Below are 15260 nucleotides of genomic sequence, written 5' to 3'. Positions count from 1 at the left end.
AGGGCCCTTAAAAATTCGCTAAATCTACCCTGCCTGTCCTCTCTACATGAACAACAAAGCCTGGATGATAGCACATCTGTTTACAACATGGTTTACTGAATATTTTAAGCCCATTATTGAAATCTTAGAAAAAAGGATTCCTTTCAAAATATTACTTCTCATTGACAAGGACCTGGTCACCCAAAGCTCTGATGACAGTGTACAATGAGATTAATGCTGTTTTCATGCCTCTTATCACAGCATCCATCCTGCCGGAGATGGAAAAGTATAATTTTGACTTTCAGGTCTTATTATTGAGGAAATTAATACCTTTTTATAATATAAGGCTGTAGCTGCCATAGAAAGTGGCTCCTCTGGTGGGTCTGGGCAAAGTAAATTGAAAACCTTTTGGAAAGGATTCACCCATTTTAGGTGCCACTAAGAACATTCCTAATTTGTGGGGAGAAGTCAGAATAATCAACATTAACAGGAATTTGGAAGAAGTGATTTCCAGCCTTTGTGGATGACATTGAGGATTTTAAGACTTCAGTGGAGGAAGTCAGTAGCTGTGGTGGAAATAGCAAGAGAACTAGAATTAGAAGTGGAGCCTGAAGATGGGACTGAATTGCTGCCATCTCATGATCAAACTTTGTAACAGGCAAGGAATTACTTCTTATGGGTGAAAAAAAAGAGTGGTTTTCTTGAGATCGAATCTGTTGGTGAAGATGCTGTGAAGATTGTTGGAATGATGAAGGATTTCAAATATTATGTAAACTGAGTTGAATAAAGCAGCCGCAGGGTTTGAGAGGATTGGTTTCTATTTTGAAAGAAGTTTTACTGTGGATGAAATGCCATCAACCAGCCTTGCATACTGTAGAGAAATTGTGAAAGGAGGAGTCAACGTGGGAAGCTTCATTGTTTGCTAATTTAAGAACTTGCCGCAGCCACCCCCACCTTCAGCAGCCATCCACCTTGAGTCAAGACCCTCTACCAGCAAAAAGATTACGACTAGCTGAAAGCTTAGATGATGGTTAGAATTTTTTTAGTAATAAAGTATTTTTTAGTTAAGCCATGTACATTTTTTTAATACATAATGCTATTGTACTCTTAATAGGCTGCATTATAGTATATACATAACTTTTATGAACTGGGAAACCAAAAAATTTATGTGACTTGCTTTATTGTGACATTTACTTCGTTGTGATGGTCTGGAACTCAACCTGCAATATCTCCGAGGTATGCCTGTACTTTTTATGGAAAGTACATTAGGTGCTATTTAGAGAAAAAATAGAAGATACAGTGTGTCTCTTTGGCAACCTATATATAGCCCAGGCTTCCTACATGCTTGCTGTATTTAAGATAAAGCTATTTCAAGATATTTTAAACTAAAAATACTCTTGGTAGCAAATCTTTTGCAAGTTTCTGTCAGCCTATTTCCAACACCTCAAAGCTATAGTGATTCTGGGTTAATTAATTCAGCCCCGGCTCCCTACCAGTGCTTCCCAGCTTGACACGGTGTCAGCTGCTAAAAATTTCTGAGTATGTCAGCTTGTCTTCTTACTTTCTCTCTAAGCTCTTCTAGCTTGGGGAACTTTGTCGCAGTTGGGCTTGGAAGTGGCAGAGTAATTCATCTTTTCAAATGAGATTTCTGTTTGGTGGATTCTAGTCTTTTCATCTGTTTTTAGCAAAATGTCTTAGGAATTGTTTTGAAGGAATGCTTTTCTGTCTTGGATCCTTACGGTCATAGCTGCATCGACCACCTTCCCACCCCAAGCCAAGTATAGTCAGCGGGAGTCTGGAGTGGACAAGCTGGGGCTAATCTGATCTGTTGACAGTGACATAGCCAAAGGAAGTAGCCAGAGACTTGCCACAGGTGTTGATTTGGAGTTTGACAGAGAAAAAAAAATCAGGAATTTACATCTCTATAATTTGTAGAATCAGAGAATTTTAAAAATGCAAGGGACATTAGGAAGTCGTGTAACCCATCCATGTTGTATAACTGTGGAATCTGAAGCTCAGAGAGATCGTCTGATTTCCCAAGAGTACCTTGCTAGAGTTCGGAGTCATCTGTAGGAAGCTTGCAGTTAAAGCAAGAGAAGATTCCCTGGGGGAGAAGAGAAGCACAGTTGAATGCCCAGTTAGGAATATGCAGGAGGCAGAGCTGCCAGTAAAGGACAGCACATGTAATGGTTGGATAACTAACAGCACTGGGAGAATGGATCACAAAGGCAAAGGCAGAAAAGAATTGCAGTTAGTGGAGAGTCAACAAAGTCCTCTTTCTTAGAAGTCAGGAGTGAAGAAAGAATATTGAATTTGATAATTAGGAGAACTTGGTAAATTCCAGAGTACAGTTTCTGCAGACGGAAGGCAGAATGAATGAGTCCCGAGGAAGGCCACAGGAAGGTCTGGCAGGTGATAGGGAAGAGTTAGAGAAGAAGTGGGAAGTGAGGGCAGCAGAAGTAATGGGAGGGCTTCTTGGGAAGGCCGTCCTTGTTTTCGGGTTTGAGGGGAAAGAACTAGTGTATGCTTAGGAGTGGGCGGAGAAATTAAGAATTCTACGGAGATAAAAATAAATGGAAATGGGAAACCACAGAATCCATTAGCCATCCCCTCTTTCAGTAACTCACACTTGTGCAACTTACTGCATACCAGATACTGTTCCACGTGTCTATGTATAATAACTCATTTAATTCTCAAGACCCTACGGGGTCAATCCTATTATGTCTCTTTTATAAAAGAAAAAATTGAGGCACCGTAGCGTTAATCAGCCTGAAATCCCATAACCCGTAGGCACAACCAAGGTTCGAGCCCAGTCTGGCCCCGAGCCTCTGCTCTGAATCGTCACGCTGTACTGCCACTCTTCTGGTTGTAAATGTTGTTCAGAAGTGTATTTAATTTCATTACAAAAGTAAACCTGAAACTACGAATTATTGGGTCTAAAAGCATTAAATATTTTGTATGTATTTGATAATTATAAAAATCACTCGAATAATCACAGTATTTTAAATATTCTTCCTTTTAGGTTGTGCGTTATGTGTGACTCTTCCAATGAGTTTATTAAACTTTTTCAGGTAAGAATTTCTTAATTGGGCAAGAAATGTGAAAATTGTCACTTAGATGAATTTTAGGATCTGTTTTACTTTTGGCATCTAGACCTTTTGAAAAGGTGTGAAACCCGTATTTTGAACCTCGAATGAGGTTAGGATCGTTTAGGGTATCTGCAGTGGTGGCTTTGTAGTCCACAGCACAAAACTGCTGGTTCTTTGTTACAGTTTTTGGCTCACCAGACAGTCTTCTGTTTGTCATTTTTTTGTGGAGTGAATTGGGAATGAGTGTGTTCTTGTGGAATATTGATAGGTTTATGTTCTTTTTAGACATTGATAAGTTTTTATAAATTGGTTCTGTATAAGTTGAGTCAGCATGATCATAAAATTTCTGAACTTGTGTAGTGTAGGACCTAACCCTGGATCTATGCTGACTTCCCAAGTAGCATTGTATAAAAATTCCTGCTGGAGGAGTGGCGGTGGGGGTTAGGTAAGAGTTTCCTGGGTGGTGTCTCATTTCTTTGATCTGCACTTCTCCACCTTTGCTCAGCCACACTGAATTTAGTTAGGAGGCCTGAATGTATTTTGCTGTGTCCCTCCTTGGTGATTTTGCTCCCACTTCCCTCTAATACCGTTTCCTCTGCTTGAAACACTTGTACTTCCCACTTCATCCTTCAGCCCTCAGATCTGTCCTGCAGAATCCTGTGTCAAGCCAAGCTCTATGAATCTAGCCTATTTGTGGCACCTGGTAGTCATTCATAGAAACCGTAAAATTTAAAGCTCTGAAGGCCTTAGAGATGGAGACATTTTCTCCTCATCTTCTAAGGATGAGGTCCTGATCGGGTGGTATCTTGTCCAGGATCCTGTAATCGGGCAGAACCAAGGCTAGAATTTGGGGCTCTGTTCAGATGAGCAGAGACATGTTGGAGTGTGTGCTGGAGACACCGAGATAGGCTATGGGCAGTCTCAGTGCAGTCTTCCCCTCTAGGTTCTCTGTCACTTTGTATTGTAGCAGCACTCTGAGGTATTTCCTCGTGGTGTTTTGTGTGCATTTTATTTCCCCTGTTGAAGTGTAATCTCACAGAACAAAGATCAAGTTCTGTTCATCTTTACATTCCAGGGGACTAGGGCTCAGAAGACTTCTGTTCTAGTCCTGACCCTGCCACTTGGTAGCAAGTTATGTGAATTTAAATTCTCAGATTCACTTAACCTGTCTGCAAAATGGGATTAGTAATGTTGGTTCTATTTGTGCTACGGGATTATTGTGAGTATAAAGTAAGAGAATAAGTGTGAAAGTACTTTGAAAACTACAAAATTTACAAATGCTGTGTGAGATTTATATGTAATAATGTTTTTTGTATTACTTGATTTTCTTTTTTTCAGAAGCTATAAAAATAACACCTTGAAACACAATTCAGTCTATGAAGCTATGGTTCCCTTTTTTTCTCCATGTTTGCTATTCATTTTGTCTACAGCATGGATCCTTCATTCGCCTTCTGATATTTTAGAGTTGCATCCTAGAGTTTTCTACTTTATGGTTGGAACAGCCTTTGCCAACATCACAGTAAGATTTTTTTCTTTTAAAAGTCATAATATATCTAAGGGATACATGACAAAATTTGGTAATTTGGGAAATTCTATGTAGTATTAAAAATAAACAGATCTTAATTTAAAGATATTTTACATCAGGAACTTGGAAGAGTTATAACCCCTAAGACAGAACATGCTGAAAATTATTTTTTCCTTTTCCAGATGGCTACAGATCTAATGATTAATTTAGGGAGCCTGAAAAGGGTTTTTGAGAGAAAAAACACACACGCACATTTTTAAATGAGCTGATTTTAAATTAACAGGGAGTAAAGACTTTGTAATAAATACATTTTTTAAAAGCCCTTTCTCTGCGATGGCCCAGCAAGACGGAAGACAGGTAGGAGAGATCAGGAGGAGTTGAGAAGGGACCTTAATGGTTTTGACAACTAGGGAGCCTATGCTCTAACTCTAAAAACTTAATACGTGTTTATAATTTAGCCACAGAGTTTATGTTTCCATGTCTGTAACATGTGTTCAATATCACCAGTCCTATTGATTTCACAGGGTTTAAAGATCTGAGAATATTAATACATGTATAAAAGGTATCTCTGAAGGAATAAAACTAGATTGAGTGAGGTATTGAAAGTAACGGGAGGGGCGCCTGGGTGGCTCAGTCGTTAGCGTCTGCCTTCGGCTCAGGGCGTGATCCCGGCGTTCTGGGATGGAGCCCCACATCAGGCTCCCCTGCTGGGAGCCTGCTTCTTCCTCCCACTCCCGCTGCTGTGTTCCCTCTCTCACTGGCTGTCTCTATCTCTGTCAAATAAATAAATAAAATCTTTAAAAAAAAAAAGAAAGAAAGTAAAGGGAGCCCGAGAGGGCTTGAGGTGTTACTCTGACGATATGATTGAGTTGGAGGCAGCATCTCCTCAGGACCATGAGGAAATTTCGTTGTATGGAGCTATGAAAGGCTGTTTGGAAAGCTTTTTTCAGATATCGTACTTAAAATTGGGAGGAATTTCTTTTATCCAAACTGTTGCCTGGTGGAAGAATGCCTTCCATAGCAACCTTACTAAATTATCTTCCCACCTCTTCTGACGTGCACTCTGAGGGTCCGTGGGTTTGCAGGTGTGGGCAGAGGTTCAGTTCGGCTCCTGAGCAGTTGAGAACTACTGATTTTAATAATGTCTTGTAACTGTGTTGGCTCAAGTACTTGAATGCTTTTTAAATGTTGGAGTAACTAATTTTGGAAGTGCTTTGCTAATGAAATTTTCATTCTTTTTTTCCCCCCCAACTTCAAGTGTCAGCTGATTGTTTGTCAAATGAGCAGCACCCGGTGCCCAACTTTGAATTGGTTCCTGGTTCCTCTTTTCTTGGTTGTCCTGGTGGTGAACTTTGGAGTAGCCTCTCACGTTGAGAGCGTTCTCCTGTATACTTTAACAGCTCTTTTCACTCTGGCCCACATCCATTATGGAGTACAAGTGGTGAGTAATCTAGAGCAAAATTGGTTCCATTTGGTTCTTTTAAGTACTAGGGAAGGAAGTGAGGAAAGAATTTCAAAAGAAAATTGCTTATTAAAGTAGCTGGAAGAATTGGGATATTCTCTGTAAATTTCGAATAATATCCAGATACATAATTTTAGGTATCATTTCTCTGATGAATATGCAGTAACTACAAATAATTTCTGGGTAATTATTATGAGGCATTAGTTGTTTTTAAGTAGGTAGAAATGTAAACTGTTTTCTTGGTGAATGGAATTGTAAACTCTTATGTGCTTTTAATTCAATGAGGACCAAATAATTCCATTTGTTGATGATTTATTTCTATACTTAGTTAGCTTTAGGGGCATTTTAAAAGGGAGAAATATTAGAAGAGAACGGATTTAAGAACTATTTGTGAACCTTAATATTCTCTCCTAAAGCAAGAGACTAGTTTCAGGGGAAATGGCCTAAGATAGAACAGAATGAAAATGAGAATCATGTAGTTCATTTTCTTTTCCTCATACTTTAACACTCTTTTCTAATTATTTTACGTATTTTAGCATGGTCTTATAAATATGATTTTTAATTGTTGTATAATATTCCTTTAAGGAGATTACTTAATTACCTAATGTATTTAGCTATGATCCAGTTATTTTAATCATCTATGTTGTTTCCAAATTTGCACCATTATAAATTAAAGTTAGAGTGAACTATCTGGAATAATACATTTTTCTTTGTTTTCTGAGGGTAGTTTCATAGCAATGAAAAATGTAAAAGGGTATTCATGTTAGTATTCATGTTTTTATGAGTCTTAAAATGCTTCTATTTGGTATGCTTGTGTTAAAAGGAACCCTACTAGGACTCAGTTTGAGAAACAAAATGTCTTCTATACTGTCTATACTTCTATACGTCTATACATATTTTTAAAATGGGGGTACTCATCGTGCTTGATAACTATATATTGTGCATATCTTCTCTTAGGGTTCTCCCCAAAGTAGCCGACTCTTGTTGAGATAAAATAGATGAAAAAAAAATCCATGATAACTAGGGATTATGACATGAAGACATAATTGTTTTTATTTGTGCATACTTAACATAAATGCTTCACTTTATATTAATACTCTTAGGCCTTGATCTTCTATTCCATCAATCACGCATGAAGTAGTATATAGTTGTAAATGTCTTTTATAATTGTGTTAATTTATTATAACCCCTCAGAAGCGTATCTTTAGGCAACTGTACATAAACAAAACCAAAACATCTTTTTCTTTAAATTACAAAAGCCGTACATTTTTACTGTTAAAAACCTGGAAATTAATACAAGTTATGGAAAAAAAAAATTCCAGGAACATCTTTTTTGTCTGTCTTTGTGCTCTCTTGCCACTTCTGCAACTTCCGAGCAGAAGGTAAAACTTGCTAAGCCACACACACAAAGCATTCACTTTTGAACTATCGAAATATAAATAATAACAATAGAGCCAGGAAGTATCAGATAAATGATGTTTGGTAACTGACACATAACCAGGGTCTTGCCTACCCACCAGGAATACCTTAACCAAGGTGGCTTAAATGTTGCAAAATGTACAAGTGTACTTTTATACTGTTTCATCAGGATTAGGAATAATTACCTAGAAATGCTATAAGCAGCTGAATATTGAGTCTAACTGTATATGGAAATACTGGATCTACTAGATGATATAAGTCAATTAACCCTATAATTTTTCAGCACATTTGGGTGTGAATCTGTATGGTCCAGAGGGCTCTGGAAAGACTAGATTTTGGAGTTACGCAGACCCAGGTTTAAGTCCTAACCCTCCCAGGTATTCTGTAAAATTCTATAGCCTTCTAGCTTTATAGCTCTCCTAGTCCAGAAAAACCTTTTCATTATTTCTGCTGAGTTTTGCTGTGTCAGTAAATTGTTGTCTCCAGGGGATGAATTCTGTGTCCTTTTAAAAAATTAGTAAGAATGTATTTGTCACTGCCTCGTGTTCTGGTTTTCCGCAGGTAAAGCAGCTGAGCAGCCATTTTCAGATTTATCCCTTCTCGTTGAGGAAACCAAACTCAGATTGACTAGGAATGGAAGAAAAGAATATTGGCCTGTAACCTACAGAAAAAAGTACTGTAAATAAGATGCTTGTAAATATTTCATCCATCACCATTGAACTAAACGGACCTGCTTAACAGACCTGGGAACTCAAGTGTGTATAGTACTTGGACGGCAGGAGTGATACAAATGATCTGAACTTACGGAATTTTGGACCTACTAACTCCCAGCTTATTTTATTTTTTATAAAACCATGTGGCATTTTGGTTAAGCATGATGTACTTTAGACCAGCAAAATGTTTCTGTGATTTTAGCTTCATGAGTCTATAATGTTTTGGTTCATACAGAGTTAAAGATGCTTTGTTTTTATTTTTAAAGTCCCCAGATTGGTTTAGGAATACTGATAACATTAAGAAAACTGCAAAATGTTTTCATATTTGGTACTACTTTAGTAGTAGGTCTGTAGTAGTGGAAGTTATCAATAGCCCAAATCTAATAAGGGAAAAGATAAGAGCAAGCCACCTTTAGCAAGAGATGCCAAATGATTACAGAACTATAATGTACAGTTGCCAAATACTGGTTTCTCTTTCCCATGGAAATGCCTTTTTTTCCTCATGTGCTAAGAGAGCTAGTATATATATTCAGATTCTCTAGTATTCTGGCTCTCTTTGGGAGCAATCTTGATAAATGATTTAATTTTCTTTTAAAGAAAAATGTTCGATTGAGACTTAGAGAGTGGATCATAATTGTAGCTCACCCATTGACATGGTTCATCGTTTAAATGTGGCATTTCACCCCTGAGCTACAAGTTGCTGAGATTTGGTGCCTGTAAACTATGATTATACGAATGCATGTGACAGTCCCAGTCTTATGATAATTACTTGTAGGGAACACAGGTAAACTTCCTTATAAGAGAAATTTACTTTGGAGTTAGAAATCTCATGAGCCTCACCATGAATTCCTGCCGTGAACCTCACTACAGAATTAGTTTTCTTATTCAGTTTGCCCGTCTGTCCGTCCGTCCGTCCTTCCCTCCCTCCCTCACTCCTCCCTCCCTCCTTCCCTCCCTTCCGCCCTCCCTCTATCTGTCTCTTTTTTATGGAGGAAAGAGTGCTGTGTTTTTTATTTCATACAGGGCGGAGAAGTAGAAATTCTTTCTTCCCTAACTCGCCCACTTCCCCACTTGAAGCAAGTTTTTGATATATATGCCTCACTGAGTACCTACTCTCTTTAATATGACTTGGAATAATTTTTGAGGTTTATTGACAAACATAAAAATCCCTTTGACTTCAGTGTGGTTGTTTTATAGATCACACCTTTTCATGAATGTGGATATTTTATTTCTTTTTGACTTTGTCTCCATTTAGTTTGGTGGTGGTGAAATTTGCTGACTTTTATTTTCCACTGAATGAAGTTTGTGCTTGAATGAAGAGTGTATCTTAAACCACCCCCCCTTTTTTTGGACGGATTGCACTTGGATAAAATAGGCACCACTGTGTTGATATGTAATTAAATTCTTAACCATTATTTATCTATGAATGCGACCATTGTTAAATTTAATTATAGTGTATTCCTTTTTGAATTTCAGTCTGCTGCTTTGTAAAATTAACTATGTAGTCGATATTTCAGTTTTTAAATTTGTAAATCCTAATCATTGCCATCTAGGTTATTAGAAATGAGGAGTCAAGGAGCTAACTCATGGTTCTGTACTCATTTTTAAAAACGGTTCATAAGGATTGAGGTATATTCGGTGACTTTTTCTGAGACTCAACATGGGAGAAGTCGATGCTGGAAAATGTGGCTAGTGATTCCATGTTTGTTAATAAGTTGCCATCATGAGATCAGAGAATGAACAAATTAAGTAACAGTAACTCTGTTTTTTGTAAACCTTGTTCTTTGTCATCTGTAAAGTTGAACTGGATCAAGTGGTAATTTGGGCTGGGAACAAAGCTTTGTTTGTTCTAAGGTTTCTGAGCTAATCATTTTACGTTTTTGTTCCTCTTTTACACAAGAATGAAATTAATCTGTATTATATAAGAAAAGAACTGAGAAATGTTTATAAAATGACAAATTTGGACCACAGGCTTTCTTCACCTTGTACAGTATAGTTAAAAAAAAAAATACCCTTCTGGTGTAGGGTCATGTTCTGTACTTTTGGGGCTATTTTACCTCAAAGTGTCTTTCTGTTCTTTTTCTGTTGCATGAAGTTTATTTGAAATTGTTTTGTGCCTGGACTTCATGACCTATTTCCCTATTGGGGTAAAGAATTATGCCATAGTTTTATGGACACCATTAGATGAAAGGTGGCTGTCAACAAGGTGAAAGAGAAACTGAGTGATGAACTGTTTCAGAATACCGTGGACTTGTAAATCTTCAGTGGACTGCTGAAGTTCTCTTAGTCCGCCATCTTGAAATGCATCTTGAAAGGCCCCATTTGTTGTGTAGTGATATAGCAGCTGAAGCAGGGCTTACTTGCAAATAGCCCTGTGCATTTGTGTCATGCCAATTATCATAACATTTCCAAAGTATGAAAGGTATATCAGGCTTATGCATGATATTTTGGGGTGAGTCTACCACCCCAGCCTTTCTCCCAGCATACACTGAGCTGCCTTTAGGGGAGCAGTGGCATGGTTGGTCATACATGCATGTTTTCTGTACATTTCAGAATGGAGTGCCTTAGCCAGGCCAGATGTTTGCTTTGTGTTTCTGCTAACCAAAGTTACCTGGACCTGTGAGAAGTTTCTTGTCAGGTTATGGTATGAAAAATGTCCTTTCATGCTTGTCAGAAATTAATTCCCCTGTATTTGAGGGGGGCATGGGATAGAAAAATCCTTAAAATACCTGAATAGAGTATGTTATTGCTACCTTTTTTGATCCTTTACTAACATTCATGATCTTTCGTGCATTACACAGTTGAAGATTGTCACAATTGACACCGCCATTCCTCCATTTATACATAATAAATGTAGTTCATGAGTTTTAGTCTCAAGGGTAATAGAGTGAATAACTTCCAAATAAAAAACTAAATAATCCTTGGGTTTTTAATAATATCATCCTTAAAATATTTTAAATTCTAATTTTAAAAAAGCTCCATGCTGATTATGGTCTAGAATGTTCTACTACTACCAACATGTCATTTATTTTAATATAGAGGTGTGGGGAAGAGGAGTATATGTCTAGAGTTGCCCGAATTCTGAATAGGTACCGAGAGAGCATTCATCATACCTGGAGTCTGGGCTTTGGGGGAATATGGAAAGGAAAAAGCAGGCATAGGGTCCATCTGAAGGAGAAGAAGGGATCTCCTTAATGCACGGTGCCTGTCTTAGTGATCCTAGTGCAGTGCAGCGTTTAAAATCGTCACAATTTAAATCGTCATTGCTCCACTAACTTTAAATTCAAATGTGATTTTGAGACGTTCCCAAGTGTTTAGTTTTCAAAGACTTTATTTTGAAGTCAGTCAAAAAACATTAGGAATGTAACTTGCTTTCTAAAGTAGACTTTGATTCTCTAACCTGTGGAAAATGAAAAGATAAACTGAAGGTGTTTGAATCAAAGGGCGCTTTTCCCCTTTATATTTTAATTAGAAGCCTGTGTGTAACTCTTCCTTTTCATTCTTCACCCTGCCTCCCCCCCCTTTTTTTTTTAAGATTTTATTTATTTATTCGACAGAGAGAGAGACAGCCAGCGAGAGAGGGAACACAAGCAGGGGGAGTGGGACAGGAAGAAGCAGGCTCATAGCAGAAGAGCCTGATGTGGGGCTCGATCCCATAACGCTGGGATCACGCCCTCAGCCGAAGGCAGACACTTAACTGCTGTGCCACCCAGGCGCCCCCACCCTGCCTCCCTTTTGACTTGCTACCACCTAGGACAGAGACGCCCACTTGCTTTGTAGCGGGTAGGTCTTGCCACATTCCAGTCTCCTGGATTGCCTTAGATCTTGACACGTCAAGGACTGGGAATGTGCTAGAGGGAACAGAGTAATCCTGATGGGCTAGAACTTTTGACTTTGGGTCCTCAAAAAAGCAAAAAACAAATGCAGAAATCTTTGGTTGTGTTGATTCTTGTGTTCAGAGTGGCCTTTATCTTGACCTCGGTTCTGGACTTGATTGAGCACTCTGTAGGAGATTTCTTGTCAGATGAGAATTTTCTTTGTCCTGTGAGGTGTCTTTGTAAAAGCATGCCCTTTCTTGAACACCCTGTGGGTGAATAACCTTCCTAAGTTAGCTGCCAGTACTAGAAATTTCCAGAAGGAATTTTAATTAGTATGCTGCATTTGAAGCACTTTGACATGTACATTTTAAGCGACAGTTTTAACAGTAAAATGGTGTTAAACTAATCACTGTGAAACTTGAAAGTTTGATGCTCTGTACATTTTAGGAAGCTTAAGTAAATTTCTGATTTTTCCTTTATTAATTATGTAACCCATGTGATTTGCATATTTTACTTTTTATCTTTGACAGTGGCATAGATGACTGACGTATTGGCAGGCACTTACATTAGGGTATATGGTAAATCACGGTTGTGTAGCTTTCCCAGAGGAAGTGGCGCACGTTAACTTCTTCCTTGTGTGGAACCTGGGAGTGGATTTATTGGCGAATTCACTGCAGTGTTTCTCAAGTGCGAAATGAACGTAATCTTACTTTTTAATGCACATGCTAGTAATATGCTTTGCTCTTTAATAAACAAATGTGCAAGAGATAGTAATCTAGCTGATTTTTGTTTTGTTTTGTTTTGTTTTGTTTTTTAAGCAGGGACCTGCTCTTTAGACCGAGGTCTTAAATGAGCTAATATATAGGGAAGCAAAAGATGTTCTGCCATTTGTAGCCCTCTCAAAGGTGGCCTGAGTGAGGGGGTTGTGTTACATTTGGTCAGAAAGGCCAGGTTCCCAGAATTGGAGAGTGGTACATGGACTGATTTTAGAATATTTTAACAGAGGCTTATCTCTATAGGAAAGTCCATCTGGACATAACAGAAGGTTTGTCTGGTCTTCTACAGACACGTTCATGTTGTTTTATTCTTCACAGAATCATTTTTAGAAAGGTAGACTAAATCAGAGTGGTGCTGTTTTTAAAGCTTGTGAATTGGATCATGGCCATATAGTACCTAATGCTACATGGAACTCAGAGACAGTATTAAACATACCAGGAGTGGGGGAGCCGGCTGGCTCAGTCAGTAGAGCGTACGACTCTTTTTCTCAGGGTTGTGTGTTCGAGTCCCACGTTTGGTGTCGAGATTACTTTAAAAAAATAAAATCTTTAAAAACAACAACAACAAAAAACCAAGAATGGCTAAATGTGGGGGATGCCTTATGGCTCTTTGGCTAAAGTCTTCTCTTGAGCAGTTTCTATAGGTAATGATTAATATTAGAATTGATTTTTTTTTATTAAAACATACACAATTTGCCATGAGTTCTAGATTCTGATATTCTTGACAAGCACTTTTTATCTCTAAAGAGTAAGGTCTTGACCTTACTTGGGACATGCTTAGTTAGTATTTGATGTTATTAACCCATAACAGGAGGAGTTTTCATTTTGCAAGATCTGTGAACGTTGTGTTTTAAATCTGTTTGAATTACTAGTATCATTCAACATCAGAGTCTAATAACTGCTAATTACAGCTGCCCACAATATTAACATTGTAGGTTATTTTGTTTAGCTAAGTTACCCCATCAGCTTTCAAGAGACAAAGTCCCAGCGACATGTAATGACTTGCTTGTTCCAAAATGTGCCAAGAGAGCAGACTTCAGTATTAAACTCCAAATTTCAATTGTTTTAAAAAAAGGTAGCATTTCTTCTGGGTAATGGGGAGGCAGTGAATTATTGCCCGGGTGCAAACTCCCTACCGCCTACCTTGTCCCCTTTCCCTCCCATCCAACATACAGTAGGTTAAATTTGCAACCAACTGTAGGAAAAGAAGTTGGTACTTTTCTGCGTAAGGCTTCATGCCCTGTGACTAAGAAGAGGTGGCAGGAATCACGGCCGGATCAGTTATTGAGCAGTGTCGCTCGGGCCGTTGAGTTTGCTTTCTGTAGTATTCTGAAACAAAAGGATGACTCCATCCCTTCTCAGGTGCCTAGAAACAATGCCACCGAAGCAGCTGGGATGTGTTTGCGACACGTAGAATATATGAGAGTGGAAGATAAAGGGGAGCACAAAATCTTTCATTTTCTCTTTCAAGTAGTTTAATTGAGCATATTCATAATTGGTCTGTCTAGAACTTGCTGTGTTCAAAGTAAATAACGTAGCATTTATTTTATCTGGTTATGTGTGGTGTGTGTGTATATGCATATTTAATATGTACACATTTTCTGCATTGTATGTATGATACATTCATTTATACATGCAGTCTACTCTTGATTATCTGCAAAACGGTGAGCCCTCATTAGATTGTTCTCTTCTTGTTGACTCAGTCAGCACGTAGCCCATAACTCTGTGAAGCCTCTTCCTTATCCGGAGCCACAGATGAACTATTTGCCGTTCACCTTAATCCCCAAGGAAGGCCCTTGAAATATGTCGCTTTCTGTTTCCCTTTTACCAGGGATTGTGAGTGAGAAAGATAGCTGCTTCCATGGGTTCGAGGCTTCTGGCTCTGAATGATGATGCGGCCCATTCCTGGCCCGAAGGCAGCTTGGGAGCAGAGTGCTCAAGGGCTCGATGGGGGGAAAAAATCTAGCCCTTGCAGAATAGAGGCTTCATAACTTGCTTAAATTCCTTAGCCGCAGTGTTGTGAAGTCTTAGATAATTTGGTGCACAGATAGTTTACAACTATGCATTTCATGGTTACTTCTGCAGCATTGGTATTACTGTTCTCTGTTGCTTGCCCAGATGATCAAGACCTGACTGTTTCTTGCCACTGGATTCTGGAAGCCTTGCCCTTTCAACTGGATTTATGTTTATTTCTGCTGCTGTGAACCCCAAAAGTAATGCAGTAGGTTTTAATTTAAAATTGTTTAATTCTATTATTGATAAATATTTATTGTAATAAAAGTAAAGAGTAAATAATTTTTAAATCCTTTTAACTGTTTTCAGATTGTCTTTTTTGTCTTTCCTTGGTAGGTACAAGAGGGGAGGGCGCTATCGGGAGAAAAATAATGTCCAGCCACTTGTCTCAGAGTTATTATTTTAGAGCAAAACATTAAATGGTTTTTTTGTTTTGTTTGTTTAAAGAACCATCAGCCCAGAGGCG

General features: G+C 38.3%; 1 protein-coding gene across 1 annotated transcript in view; it reads left to right on the top strand.

Moving 5' to 3' along the window:
* The window catches only part of SELENOI (selenoprotein I), a 39926-nt gene extending 28157 nt beyond the window's left edge, over positions 1–11769 (top strand). Inside the window, exons 7-10 of the mRNA XM_002913785.4 lie at positions 3002–3050; positions 4407–4587; positions 5852–6034; positions 8036–11769. Coding sequence (XP_002913831.3) covers positions 3002–3050; positions 4407–4587; positions 5852–6034; positions 8036–8134 — 512 coding nt within the window. The 3' untranslated portion in view covers positions 8135–11769. The remainder of the gene's footprint in view (positions 1–3001; positions 3051–4406; positions 4588–5851; positions 6035–8035) is intronic.
* The last annotated feature ends 3491 nt before the right edge of the window (positions 11770–15260 follow it).

The sequence above is a fragment of the Ailuropoda melanoleuca genome, chromosome 4, assembly GCF_002007445.2.
Source record: "Ailuropoda melanoleuca isolate Jingjing chromosome 4, ASM200744v2, whole genome shotgun sequence".
NCBI lineage: Eukaryota > Metazoa > Chordata > Mammalia > Carnivora > Ursidae > Ailuropoda > Ailuropoda melanoleuca.
This window is presented reverse-complemented; position numbering and strand designations above follow the sequence as displayed.